The sequence below is a fragment of the Anarrhichthys ocellatus genome, unplaced genomic scaffold (genome assembly GCF_004355925.1).
Source record: "Anarrhichthys ocellatus isolate YVR2014 unplaced genomic scaffold, GSC_Weel_1.0 scaffold45, whole genome shotgun sequence".
Lineage (NCBI taxonomy): Eukaryota > Metazoa > Chordata > Actinopteri > Perciformes > Anarhichadidae > Anarrhichthys > Anarrhichthys ocellatus.
The window spans coordinates 559334-574093 of NW_022280075.1; the positions used below are offsets into that span (position 1 = coordinate 559334).

The 14760-nt window shown below is 41.8% G+C and overlaps 1 protein-coding gene across 6 annotated transcripts in view; it reads right to left on the reverse strand.

Moving 5' to 3' along the window:
• The window catches only part of sgcd (sarcoglycan, delta (dystrophin-associated glycoprotein)), a 246133-nt gene that overhangs the window by 73707 nt on the left and 157666 nt on the right, over nucleotides 1-14760 (reverse strand). For all 6 annotated transcript variants that reach the window (XM_031868948.1, XM_031868946.1, XM_031868943.1 and 3 more), the window contains one exon: nucleotides 1991-2092. In XM_031868948.1, the coding sequence (XP_031724808.1) occupies nucleotides 1991-2092 (102 nt within the window). The remainder of the gene's footprint in view (nucleotides 1-1990; nucleotides 2093-14760) is intronic.

The following is a 14760-nucleotide window of genomic DNA, read 5'->3' on the forward strand; positions in this document are numbered from 1 at the left end:
ACCAGAATATAAGAGACACAGGGAGAGAGTGCATATCAGTTTATCGGGCCCATCTCTCCATTTCTCTGACATCTCTAGGCCCAGATACTCCTCTTGTAGTTGCAGTGAGGACAGCAGGAAGCACATCAGAATGCTAATTTTGTAAACAGAACATACCAGGGGGACCGCAGACAGACTTTGCATTTGGATCGCTAAACACTAAAGATTTCCTGCAAGAAAACGGCTGCTGAATGAAGTTCTGGCTCTGTGCTGCACACTGGAGGCATAGTTGTTGCATGCGCTTCTTTCCCCACAAAGACCACCTGGTCTGAAACAGGTGCACTCATGGAGCCATATGGTGCTTGTCATGATGTCGTGTCTTAGCTTATTGTCTTATGACATGAGATTACATGACATGACAAGTCTTGTTATGACACGGAATGGCTCGTCTTCTCTTATTATGGCGTGAACTGACTCAAAATATCTAGTTATGCATGGAGTTACCATATCAATGGTCTAGTTAAGTCGGTTTCATGTCTTGAATCACCTCGTCCTGTCGCCTCTTTTTACGAGACAGCTTAACGCCACACCCCGCCGAACCACGGCAGGTCACATCTTGCCGTGTCTTTCTTGATTCGTCCAGAGGTGACATGACACAAAAGGTTTGGATTTTACTATGATATGACATTTATTGGCATGGGGTGGCCTGACTTTAAATGGCATGTCTTGCTATGGATGTGGCACACCATGTCTTGTCTTATAAGAACATTTCTTGACCTGACGTGACGTGACATGGCGTGACATGTTTTGTCCTGAAAATGCGACTGGATGGCTCAAGTCCTTGCTAAAATCCTCTCCTTCACACTACCATAATTGATACCAGAATAATTCCGTGCTAAGATCTCTGCAACAAACTGCTTTTGAAACCATCTTCAGCTAACATACATGAAGCCAGGGTTCATTCCAAAGACCATGCCTTTGCTCCTGATTTACTGCCACTGAACCTCACTGTCTTAACAGTGAGGTTGCAAAGGTTGCTCACTGCAATTAGTTCCACCTGCTCGTGTCACTTTTGGTTCCAAAAAAAAAGATGGCGATGGCCAAAATGTTGAATTTCAGACTTAAAAAACACAGTCCACAAACCGATGGGTGATATCACTGCGACTACATTCTCTTCTTATTTACAGTCTATGTGGCAGACCAACAGCACACAAGACAGGCTACATATCCTATTTGACCGAAGAGCGTTTCAGGATCCTTTAGAAGTGAATAGAGTACATTTGGGCTACTCGGCTTAGTCTGCTGACACCATAACCTGACTCCAATATGTAGCAGAAAACGGGTCGATGAATTTCAGCTACCTTTGGGAGAACATCTAGTGTAGAACCTGTCCTTCCACAGTCTCCGTGTTAGGGGATTTTGAAAGCCTCTGCAAACGTAATTTAAGCTTTGTTAGAGCAACATTTAGACACTTAATGAAATCAATACAAGTTATAAATGCAGGCGGTGTGGGACCACTTGTAGTTTGATGATTCCAGTATCAGTCCCAACAGGATTGTCTCACACGCTTTTCCCCCCACTGTGTTTGATGTAGGCTCCGGGTCTCAAATTCACACCGTCACACTCACAGTCATTAGACACTCATTTCTTCACACCATCGCAACTTCTATCCTCAAACTCTGTGTTGTCATTCATCCAGTATTACTACTTACATTGAGGTAATAAATGCAGTTTTGCATTTATTTGGGATATGCGGAATGACACCAATATACCACTACTGGAATGATTGCTTAAATGATTCCAGGACTGACTGATGGAGTTTAAACTGTGAGCACAGCGTCCTGTCTTTCTTCCTTACAGATAGGACATGCTGTTTATTCCCAAAGGTGTGAGCTAAGCATCGTTAGCATGGCTAGCTTAGCCTTTGCACAGGCACCAAACACAAATCTGAATTCTTATGTGTGTCCGTCTAAAATAAATATACATGTGTGTCTTTCTGTGAGTGACTTACTGGTTTGGAGTGGATTTCTTTGGCATAGAGGGGTTGGAGGAACTCAGAGGCCCCTTCCAGTTTCAGACCCTTCTCTGTTATTCTCAGGTTGCCCATGCCGTCCTGTGAGGAACAAAGACACAGTAACAGTTAGTTCATTATCTCTTCTTGTGCTTTTAGAGCAAGCATACATCAACTGGTCATGCATTCCACACATACCCTCATCTATCTCCAAACATACTTTGTTAAGCTACAGTTCAACCACACTCAATGCAACCATCAGCGTTTCCTGAAGTCAAAGCAGTCACAGAACGGTATAGGATGAGCAGTCTTCGTGACAACGATGTAACAAAGATAGAAAGTTATGTGAAGTTTTGATTATTTTTTCTCAATATGTGTTCTATTTTTACCACCAACATCAAAGAGGAGTCAGTGCAGCAGTTGTGGGCAAGCCAAGACTGTTCACGCTCTTCTCTCCACGGATTTCCTGCCAACATGGTGCACAGCCATGAACATGAATCGCTGGCTGGGTCTAACACCTGCCACTTTATTTTTTTCTGACACCTGCATTTTGATTAGAAACACCTGTTATTCTTCTATTTGGCAAGATCGATGTGTGGGGGAAAATTGTAGTTAATATCACACACACCTGATGTTTAGAGATAAGATGTTATTGTGCTACACAATCACAGATTATCAGGTACAAACTCTGAACACTGCACACAGACCGCATTAGACTCATTAAACTGTCTCCCTAGTTGATCAGCCGCCCTAATCTCCTTTAATCTTTTTCAGTGCAGAGTCAGTGGATGATACTTGACTTCAGCATTAGCTTTACAAACTGATCCATTGGCAAACGTGGCGTACACAGTGCATACATAAACAGTGCACAAGCTCATTGTACTTCAATATCAAATACAAGAGAATGAGTTGGTTTTTTGAAACCAAATAATATTGATAAACAGTTTTGAGTTTTGAGAGTTGATACTGAGGATATCTACATGGATGTGATGTGTACATAATGATTCAATAAGGAAAACCTCATATCATTCAGTTATAAAGAACTTCATTTACTTGGTAAATTTGGTAAACTTTGGTAAACTTTGTCAAAAGTTAATGTTTAAGTGAACAGTTCACTTAAACATTAACATCCAAAAGGCACATTTGTTTTCTCTCCCTGGAAGCCAAGCTCATTAAAACACAGCCAAACACCACATGCTTATGCAAACTGTATTTGGTAAATAAAGTCAAGTAGCTTAAGGTGGCAGCAGGCATATTGTTTCAGGAAACTGGGTAAATAAAATAACATAGGAGCAATCAAGACCCAGAGGCAAGGAAAACCCATTTGAAAAGCTGGTCCCTGAATGAAATCGTCCAATCAACAGCAAAGAGTAAAACACTCATGCTTCCCCTTACCTCACCAAACACAGTCAAAGTACATACAAGTAAGGCATCGTCTTGCTGACTGGCAAGCTCCTGCACTGCAATATTGCAGTGCAGGAGCTTGCCAGTCAGCCAAAGGTATTGCAGCAGTGTTACAGATGCTTCCATTGTCTGAGTCTGTATACTAGAACAGCAACAGACCAAAGGATATTAACCAGCAATGATAAGAGGAGATTGGTTCGGGGGCTGCTTTGACTCAAATACAACTAGCAAGGCTGACCCTTCACTTTTCATCCAGTCATTGTATATATTAAATGAGATCACCCCTGGATCGTTTCAAAGACAAGAGTGTGATAGAAGAGTAAGTAAGAGAGAGAAAAGAGACGTTTATCTGCCAATGTGATCTTCTCCCGCAAAATTCTGTTTTTGTTTCCCTGCTGTCTTTTGAACCCACAGGTTCAGATGAGCAAATGGAGATCAAGACCCCTTGAAATCCCAAAGTAACTGAGGACTGCTTTCAAGCCTCCTTCATGTAATCCCCCCCCCCCCCCCAACTGTGTAGAACATATTAAAATGCTGGCACTGTTGTGGCAACAGGGGGGTGAGTCCTGGACGTGTTGTGATTTTGAATTATCCCCAGGTGGAAATCAGCAGGCCTGTCAGAGGAGGCCGGCAGACGCTATTTAAACTCAACTTCCAGACACTTTGATGATGAAAATCAACTGTAAGAAAGGAGACATATATTTCCCCTACTTGGAGGTTCTCAACAGAATATTCATAAATACAGGTCCTCGCAGACATACACTGCATATGTCTATTAGAGATAAACTCACAGATTCGTGTGGACCCTCTTTACTGAAATGTACAGCCTGCACTAAGTGATTCCTCCCAATGGGTGGTTCGTATCTTAGTCTGAATAATCGCTGAGGATGCATAATAGCTGAAACATAATGTTCTCCTTCAGTCTGTACCTCTTCCTCTCCATTTCACACATCTCTTTTCTCTGTGGAGATACATCCTAAAACACACTTACAAAGAACTGAATTTTAGGAATTCACAAGTAAAGCCCGAAGTTAATTCAATTTCTATAAAAAAATCACGTTCTGGTGTTTCTTTCACTTGTAAACTCAATCTCCTAACAGCTGCAAATGGTGCCATTGTCCATTGGAGAACTGCAAATCAGTGTGAATGCACGACAGCTGTCAAAGAAAAGTATAATGACGAATGTGAGAAAGGGAAATGAATAGCGTTTCAGGATAAAAATGCTCATAAAACGTTTAATGAATGTCTGTGGAGTAAAAGTACAACCCCCCTCAGCTGCATTGGAGGCTCTGGGAATCTGTCATCACTGAAACATACTCATATTCTGTAACTGTATAAATGTTGACACGTCAAGGTGTTGATTTCAAAAGCAGTAGCAATAGTATTGGTACAGTAATAGTACTTATAAAATAAATTAGTGAGCACTTGGGTAAGGTGTGTGAAATGCAAGAATACAGTATGTATCACATTCCATTTGATTTGTGTGTGTGTGTGTGTGTGTGTGTGTAAATTGACATTCATACAGAAACGGAAAGATGATTGAGATACCTCGTTTAACTTTCTCTGCAAAGATAAACAGATTTTTGCTGTTTCAGCACCACGGAGAGAGACACAGAGACAGAAACCATTGCTGTGTCCATAAACCCTGCTCCCTCTTCAAGGAATCTCAGTTAAGGGTACTTCCCTCCATTCCTTCATTTGGAAAACCCTGGAAGGTCAACAAAGCAGACATCACCTCAGTGCGCCGCCTTGGTAACTTAAACATCCCGGATACCTGTTGCTGCTACCCTGGACATTTTTACCAACTGAATTAAAATATTGAAATTTGCTCGTTTCATCCCTCGCTGAAATAATATTTGGATTGGCTATCAATAGCATTATCGTTAAACTGCTATGGCTTTACAAACCATTAGTTTGGTTAGTTTTGTAACTACAACAGCTGGCATTAATGCAGACAAGTACCGCCAATGCTTTTTGTAATATCGAAGTTACACTGAGCCATAATATTACCATATTATTAATATGAGTTTGGCTAATCCCGGTGAATGGAAATCCTGCGGCAAAAGTCATCAGGAGATTTCGTCTAAGAATGTAAGATAATAGTAATAATATTCATTGTGTTCAACTCATTCCAGCTGCATCCGTCAGTCAAATCGTGGTCTCCATGTCAGTGAAGAACTGCAATTAGACTTGACTCAAAACACTGAACACAGCTGCACTGTTGCCAGATTCTTTTCTAGTCAGAACCCTTTCTTTTTATTCTCTGCAGTGAGCAGTGCGCTGCCGCCAGCACAGCGTGGCGAGCAGCCATGAATAATTCAGACCGCTCTTAACAGGACAGAGGCCTCTGAACACTCAGGTGTGCCTCCTTGCGTCTCTTCCAGCCTCTCCTCCTTTCCTCTTCTTCGCCCGCTGCCTTTCATCTTCTCACAATCCACTCTATTGTTCGCTGCCCTTGCTGATGATCCTGTTTGTCAGTTTTACATTCCTCTTGTGTCACCTTTTTGTTCCATCTCCATGTTTGTCTTCTCTCTCACTTTTCCCCTCCCTCAATATCCTCCCTAACTTCTCTCTCTCTAGCTTTGCTGCCTCCCGTTTTCAATTGTTTTCTTCACCTCCCTCCCTCTTTCCACCCCAGCTGGAAGGTGTTTCTATTCAATATTTAAAAAAATACCATGCTGTCAGAGCATAATGGCAGGTTACAGATAATGTCATGATTCAACTGGCAGTCTCACACCGTCACAAAACTTTGAATAATACTTCTCACTTGTCACAAATAAACAAATAAAATATGCATATTGTGTCAGACGAGCTGCAGGGTCAACGGATATTTGTCCTTCAGTCACAAAAGCTGATGTGTGACAACATCTATACCTAAAAAACTGACAACTAAATGAATGTCACAGCCTAATCAGTAGATTTATGAGCCATTTATCACACTGCATATCCTGTTCAAAATCCATTCTCTTAACAAATTCTGGCAGGATACATACAATAGATAAGGCAGGAGGCAGCCTGGATAGACTGTAGCCTGCCTTTCATCAGTGTTGGTGCTTTCAAATGGGGTCAAGTTCACAGCAGTCATGAGGAGAATTTACTTGAACGACCGGCCGATGTAACATTTGCAATTTAATTAAGCAGGAAAAAGTGGAACATTTCTGAAAGCTAAGAATTCACAAGTTGTCAAACAAACTGATGATTTAAAAACTGTTACAAATCATAGACGTTTTTAAAAATTTTAAAATCAGTCAATTGTGTTGTCTCCCTTTGTTTATTGTTCTCATGACAATGACATGCAGGAAACGCTCTCAGTCTATGTACATTCTTGAAACAATGTCAGTTGACTAGTGTTAAACCACTAGCCATGTGTATTGTGCTGTGTGTGTGCTTAACTTCCCATGTTAAAAGTATGACCCTGTGAGTAACATCTCAACAGCAGCATGAACAGCACTTTGTGTTTGAATTGCCGTGTGCAATGACTACTTCAGCCTATTAGAAGTGTTAGCTAGACCCGACGTTTTGGATCTCTCTCTCTCTCTCTGCAACAAGGACCAAATTGATCTGCACTTATCCCAACATTGCCTCCACTGTCACCACTCTTTTAGCTTGATAGTTATTGATAATGTATTGTGTTTGTGTGTGTACTTGGGCTTCTCTCTGAACGCGTGCTTCTTGGACTGATTGTGTGTGGGTGTGTGAGCACAGGAGAAAACGTCTGTCTTGTAAATAACATTTGTGCCTTCAGCTCCCTCTGTTATTCTCCAGATTTATTTGGCTCGGCTGTGTGCGCTACAGCGGAGGAGGGGGGGGGGGGGGACCTTATATGCAAATATAAGGTCTGATGTAATATTGGATGTTTGAATCACTCTGCTCATACCTGCCCTCTGTCTGTGCCCGTCCCTTTTACTTTATCTATACCATCTCTCTGCCTGTTGTCTCCCTCCATCTCCTCTTCTGAAGTCGTCGTCTCCAGAGAGCTGGGAGACTCCGCTGTCAATAACGAAGAGCTCTCGGCCTACTATTGAGCGTCTGCATCGATATGCATCAAGCCACCACCCGAGGCTAAAGCAAATACAGACGTATTGAGGCTTTGGGGGAAAATATCACAAGGAGTCAGACTTTTTGAATACCGCTTAGCTAAAGTTAAGATCTACATTTGGATACTCCCACACAGTAAAAGTTATTCTATTTAGATATACTTTCCCCCCCCTTGTAGCTTGTGGAGGGCTCTTGTATGCAATCACAAGTTAACAACATTGGGAAACACCACATACTTTCATAGATATATGGGATGGGACACAGGCATCATGTCCCAAATCAGAGCTGGATGTGAAGGAGCCAGTCCTTCCGTGAGAAGGAGATGTTTGGTTCCCTTAGGTACCTAACCTGACCCGCCAGATGTTTTGTCGCACCAGGGAACTGCGAGGTCTGGGTCCGGGGTGCGGTAAAGCATCACCCTCACCCCGGGTCTTTCCAAGCCGACCTACACCAGGTGCACCACCACAGAAGAAAAAAAACCCAAGCATGGGCCAGCCACCGAGCGGCCATCCCTGACCCGCCAAGTGTGGTAAAAGTGCACCGCTGTAAAGGAAGAGGGTGCCAGCATTTAGAACATAAGATGAATCCAAAGTATCATTGCAAAACAAAATGCGGCAGAATAATCGTTTTAAGTTGATTATCTTGTTTCGATTATCGTTGAAAGCCAAAATCTTAATTGAAATTGAAAACTGATTAATTGCACACCCTTAACCAGAACCTTATAAACAGCTTATTTGGCACAACTACACTTTCCCCTTAACCTTAACCATACCATCATTGCCATGTGAAAAAAAAAAGAGAATCATCAAATATCAACGTGCTGAGACTGCACCAATTTTCTACCAGGATTGTCTCCTTATTCTACAAACAAAATCAAACAAAACCAAAGCTATATTCACATCAAATCCTACACATGGTGGCTTCAACAAATTGACTGACACAGAAGAGTTAATGGGACAATGAAGGCAGGAAAGATTCAGGGCAATTCAGGCTGTGCTTCTTGGCTGCGTATGAAGGAGCCTTTACAATGGAACCTGGCCACTTAACAGGCACACAGCAAGAGACAAAACAAAGGCTTTCATGAATTTGTTTCACACTTGCACTTCCATGGCAGGGAGTCAGATACAATCACAACAATACGATGATAAAATAGGAATTGTGAATAATGTAGCATTGCAGATTACCAGACTTAAATCACGGCCTGTGTAACTCTTACCCTCCAGGCAGCTTAAACGCTTCTCCTCCGGCACATGCCGGCAAATAATGACGAGGGGCTCAGAGGTAGAACCGAGCTGCGTGTTTGCCACAGGTAAACATACGACGACCGAGGCTGAAGCCGTGCACTTGTTTATTCTCTCATTTTCCAGCAGAATATGCGTTAGCGTTTCAAATGCAAATTAATACATGAAAGAGCTCTCCGGCCACCTGCGAGCCCTCCGCCTAAAAAAGCACTCCGAGAGTAAAATGAAGCACCATCGAGCGTCAACAATGTGTCTCTTGCAATCCATTCCCTCTCCAGTCCTGCAACACTGAGTGCATCTTTCAATCAGCCTCCGTTGGCCCTATGTGTTATGCAGGCGCCAACATGGCCGAACTCCAAAGTAATATATTTTTCAATTGATCCGCTTGATAACAACGAGAAAAAAAGTTTCCCCCTCTGTCCTACAGTCTGAGCTCTCTCTCGCTCCAGTTCAACAGGTGATAGCTGCAACGTCATGTTGCAACACCCTGCGATGGCTATCAGTGAAATTGGCTTTGAGATTGCTCTCCACAGTGAAACCCCCGCTCCTCTGATTGAGGCCCTCGACGCAGCACCACATCATCCATCAATGGGATGGGAAAGCAGATGGGGGAGAAGGGGGGAGAGCCCGAGAATGAAAGATGAAAGAAAGGAGAGCAGGAGGGGGTATTGATAAAGTCAGGGAGAGATAAGACTGGGTAAAATAGATAGATAAACACAGAGAGCAAGATAAGGGTAAAGAGAAAATGAGACAGACGACGTGTTGGCGTGTAAATGAGGCGACTGCAAGTGGAGTCAAGAGAAGGGGGGGGGGGGCAGAGGAGGGGGAGGAGGAGAGGAAGTAGACTGATGAAAATATTAGAGGGCTGGAGGAAAAATAAGTGTGGGAGACTGAATTAGAGGACGAGAAAGAAAAAGGGGACAAGTGGTGAGAGAGATTTCATGTCCACACTAATGTGGATGCATTTTAAAAGCCATCTTTTTCTCTCTGTTTGGTTATTACATCCACTTTAAGCCCCCGCTTTTCAAACCTAAGCCGTTCGAAAAAGCTCTCCAAGGTATCATTTTGAAAAGACTGGCCTCACATTGCAGCGAGGACGGAGAGAACAGAGCTTCATAAAACCCACTTTGGTGCGATCGTCTATAAAACGTTCTCAGATGCAGACAAAGTACTTTTGCTCAGCAGCAATTCTACAAAAAGATAGCTTTTTTCTAAATATAATATAATATAATATAATTACTTTTATTAACACATATTCTCATGCTACCACATTAAGCTACGATGGTGTACATGATAAACATTAACATCACCACGTTAGCATTGCCATTGTAAGTATGTTAGCATGCCAACAATAGCACGGCTGCAGACTCTAAACCTTGTTAATTAGACATTTTACTTCCTTCCAAAAAAGCACACGTTCAATTTTCAAACATGACATTTTCATACAGATGTGGAGATGAAACATCTGCTCGGTGCTCGGATACCACACACAGTAAGCGCTGCAAGGTGAACTTCCATGATGACGTGAGACTCTGTCTGAAGGTCACCGGCGTTGCTTGGCAGAAGATGCAACTTAATTCTCATGACTTGACATTGTCTGCATTTAGTGAAAGTCACCTTTCCCCCCCCACACACACTTTAGCCAGCAAACAATCATCTCCTTGCAAATAATGTAAAAGCATACCAACAGATAAAGAGCAGATGAAGGCTCAAAATGTTTCATTCGGTCCCAACTAAATGATTAAGAACAGTAACGGGAGCCAGGTTGCAGTGTTGCGAGTCTTTTCAGAGACTCCATCTCTGCTCTCTGTGCCTGCGGCTGCCACATGTCAGTGTCAAAGGCCAATAGATTTCCTATTAACTTCATCTCCATCTGGGACGGACGGCGAGGCCTTCGGAGGCCGACGGCAGCGTGGCATCAAGGTCTTCACACCGGCAGTGATTGACGTGTGAATGCACAAGCCTGCAGGCTCAGCGTGCTGGATAAGAAACACAGCAAGGACTGTGGATTGTACACAATATGTCATGAGCGGCACTGGATTCACAAACACACAGAGACACATAGTATTGGTTGAGTTTTACATGTTTTCAATGTTGGTGGTCTAAAAATGGCTGCCATCCTAGTGAAATAATGCTGTAGTGGTTAGATTTGGACCAAATCAGTGTTTCAAGATTTTACAGAATAAAATGTGACTACAGAAATGACTATCTTCTGAAAGGACTATTCATTCATTGCTGTTGTTATCAGCATGTTTGGTTTTCACTCTGACAATCACTTTGCGTCTTTTAAGCTTCATAACTTAGCTTAGCCTGAGCAAAAAGTAAGCAACAAAGGACACAATTCACCTTCAAACATTGTGGGGACATTTAGTCCCCATAGGGACACACACACACACACACACACACACACACACTGTTATGAATAAATTGTGACAGTAGTCAAAGTGGTGCTATTATCTCCTGATTATTAAGTAATTACCGTGGGCTAATTGGAAGCGGTTATTGTTTTTATGGTTCTTGGAGCAGCTTTGTGATGAAGCTTCATCAGAGATTGAAACAAGGTTTGGTCACTGTCACGTCTGTCCACAAAGGCATTTAGTTTAATGTGTATCGGCAGCGGTGCCCGTCTGTGAGAGAAACCCCTCTGATTGGCTGTTCAGCTTAAACTTAATCAGTGCACAAGAAAAGAAACTGAAGTGCGGAAAGCAAGCGAACAACGTAAAGAAGGCTCTTGTCATTTTTCATCTTCATCTCATCTGATCATTCCAATAAACGAGTATCTTCAAAACAGCATTGCCCTCAGGAATGAAGTGGTGAGCAAGAGTGGTGCTTTGTCTCATGTATGTATCAGAACGGCTTGTATATCGTAGCCCTATAATACTTCCAGTTTCCTATTCATTGATGCATGTAGACTACCACAACATGCTGATGTAGGGAGCTATTTTCACTCGCAGGCACAGAACGCATGTACTACTTGGCCGTTGGCTGTATTCTTTGCTTTGTGTTCAACTGCAACTTTTTGCCCAAGAAACAGGCAACAGCCGGTGCTCATCGCTGCTCGTTCTTTGGTGTTGGTTTAGTGTGTCTGGCCGCTAAGTAAAAGCAAAACCACAATGGAGAAATACCTAATGGAAGGTTCAAGTTCTGCACTGGAAATTGCACTCAGCACTTGCCAAGTTAAAATACGTATTAGCACGAAAGTGCACTTAAAGAAATCATTAGCTTCTCATGGTGAGGACTGATCCATTTCAGATGTTTCTAATCACGCTCTGACACATACTGTTTGAGCTATACTGAGCTACACCACGGTGCCATATTTTACTGATAAAATAGAAAAATATAGCTCCAGCTGTCAGATAAATATGTTGAGGTAAACATTTTCTTAATTAAACATGAAGTGAATTAATCATATATGGTACTGCACAGTGCAATTTTGAGCAACTGGACAGACTTGAACCATTGCTGCCTTACAGCAATTTAGAACTTCTTTAATCTTTTTTTTCCAACGTTTGCGTGCAGTAGTGGCGAGGTTTTACAACAACTGTATGCATGAATTAAATTTGTTACCTTGTAAGGTTGAACTGAAAACGTAGGCTTGATGGGAAGTTCATGTAAAAAACAAACACAGACAGATTACATCCAGCAAAGGCCATCACTGAGGGAGACCGTGAGATGTGGTTGAAAGCTACACAAAGAAAGTAAGTGGACCTTGATTTTTAAAGAAAAATCCAATGTAGTTAATGTCATGCCGCATGAAACTATTGTTTTATTGTAGTAGTATCAAAAAGTATTTGCTCTTCATTTTTTGTTGTTTTTCTCGTGAAATACCTTCAGAATAAGATGTAAAACATAAAATATTGTATAAACATACAGATCTCCGCTGTTTTCCCCCATTCCTTACATGAGATGGTCACGTTCCAACGTCAGCAAAACAACCTCATGGATCATTTCAATATCATCCAAAGTAGTGACCTGAAACTGTTTAACTTGAATGATGAATTTGTCAACAAAACATAGAAACACGCAATCTAATCTGCCTGGAAGTCCCTTCAACTCCAGTACAAAGTGCTGCTACAGAGCGGACACAGTTCTCCCTTTGATCTACGTCTCCTACCAACTCCTTTTCCCTTTTTTTTTCCTTTGGAAGACTTAGTTTAAATGAGGTCTTTGTGCTCAGCCCAAAGCTCCAGACGCCATCGAAGAGGTCTTCAATAAGAGCCCTGCCCTCCTCTGCACCATGTAGAAATTTACGACGCACAGACTTCCATTGACTCTCAGGGTTGCTCCGATTGAATGGCCTTGTCTTCAAGGCACGAGCGCCATCAAAGGGACGCCGACGGCTGGAAGGCAGATGGGACGGGGACAGACGGACAAAGACAGACCCAAGACCAGCTAACTGGCATTTCAGTTTTCACATCTATAATTACTTTTTATGGGGGCAAACACTGTTTCACTCGCTAATTCAATTGCACTGGTCAGAAGAAAGTCTTCCACATTGTCCCTTTGGTTATTTAAAAGGCTTAGAGTAAGAGAAATTCAAAATTTTCTCGACAAATATACTGTATGTACAATTTGACTATTAATTAACACTGTATAGTTCATTCACACACTATTATTAATTAATACTTATCATTTCATTGTTTGCTTATAATAAAATAACTATTTACAAAAGTTTAATGAACGATACATTCAATATTTATTAATAATGGATATTGGAAAAGTGTAACCGACACACACAATCTCATGAAACAAATTTTTTCATACACATTTTGGATTCAGCATCTTTAGGTTCACTCATCTGTGCACTTTACAAGCACCATGTTTAATCATATACAGCATATACAACCTCCAGGGGAGACTGATGAGTCCACAATATTTAAATGCCATACATACAACAACACTATGATAACTCTAAAGGGATGATACATCCTGACGCTGGGCTCTGCAGTTTCGAGCTATAAAAGTTCAGCTAATATGGGTTTGTGAAGTTACATCCTGATCTTCAAAATAAATAAATTTGTTTTCTAAACTTTAAGCAAGTGTCTTTTTTTTTGGGACAAAAACGGAAATATGTGAATGAATTGCTCATCAAGGTCTGTCCTTTAAAAAACTGGGTAGAGCGATGGATTTATTATTTCCTATGAGTCTCTCTAGCTACGTATATGGACCCAGCCTGCAAGAGTTATAAGTAGGTGTCATTTGTATGAATTTAAAAGAACAAAGAGCACTTTTCATTGCTTGATTTCTGCCAAATCTCCGTCAAGATCGGCATTGGGCGAGGACAACGTGAGATTGGTCATCGTGTTTGTTCAGCCTCCAGCGGGGATTGGAGAAAGAGACGGCCATTTTCTTCAACTATTATTCACCTCTGAGGGAGCCAATAGAAATGAAGGTGGAGAAATATCCAATCTGTCCACCTGTTTAGGTATTCATATATTTATATCTGGCATCCCTATGGATTGCATTGCCATGTGGCAGTGCAGTAATACAATTTTTTTTAAATGGAATATGTACAGATGGACCATATTTCTCATATTCTGCTTTTGGAGTGCCAAGACTTAAGTCCATTTTCCTCTTTTTTTTTTTACCTTTTGTCATGAGTTTTCTATAATAGGTCTTTTTTTTTCCTCTCGTCTGAAATGTGTAGGTTATGCATGAAAAATATTCTTGGCAGCTACTTTCCCCTCACTTTAGTCCGCCGGGCTGTGTGGAGAATTGTATGTGCACTCTCCCAATGTTATCTCCCTCCAATCCCCCATCAGGAAAAAGTCAGGCGAGTACGGCTGGAAGTTGTCAGCTTAATCTGTCCTCCCCCCCCCCGGCTTCTGATCTCTACCTTATGGGACTTTACTGAACAAAGGGAAGTCATGCATAAACACAACGCTGCACAACAGACGCAGCGAGATACTCTCTCTCTTTCAATGATCAAAACACATACTCTGCAACACACACACACGCACAAACCTCACAGATGCACATCTCCATCCATCCACCAATCCATTTTCTGAGAAGATATCCTCGAGGTCTGTAAATGAGATTTGAACCTCTTGCTGTGAAATATATGATCTGTGATAGTTTAATCACTAT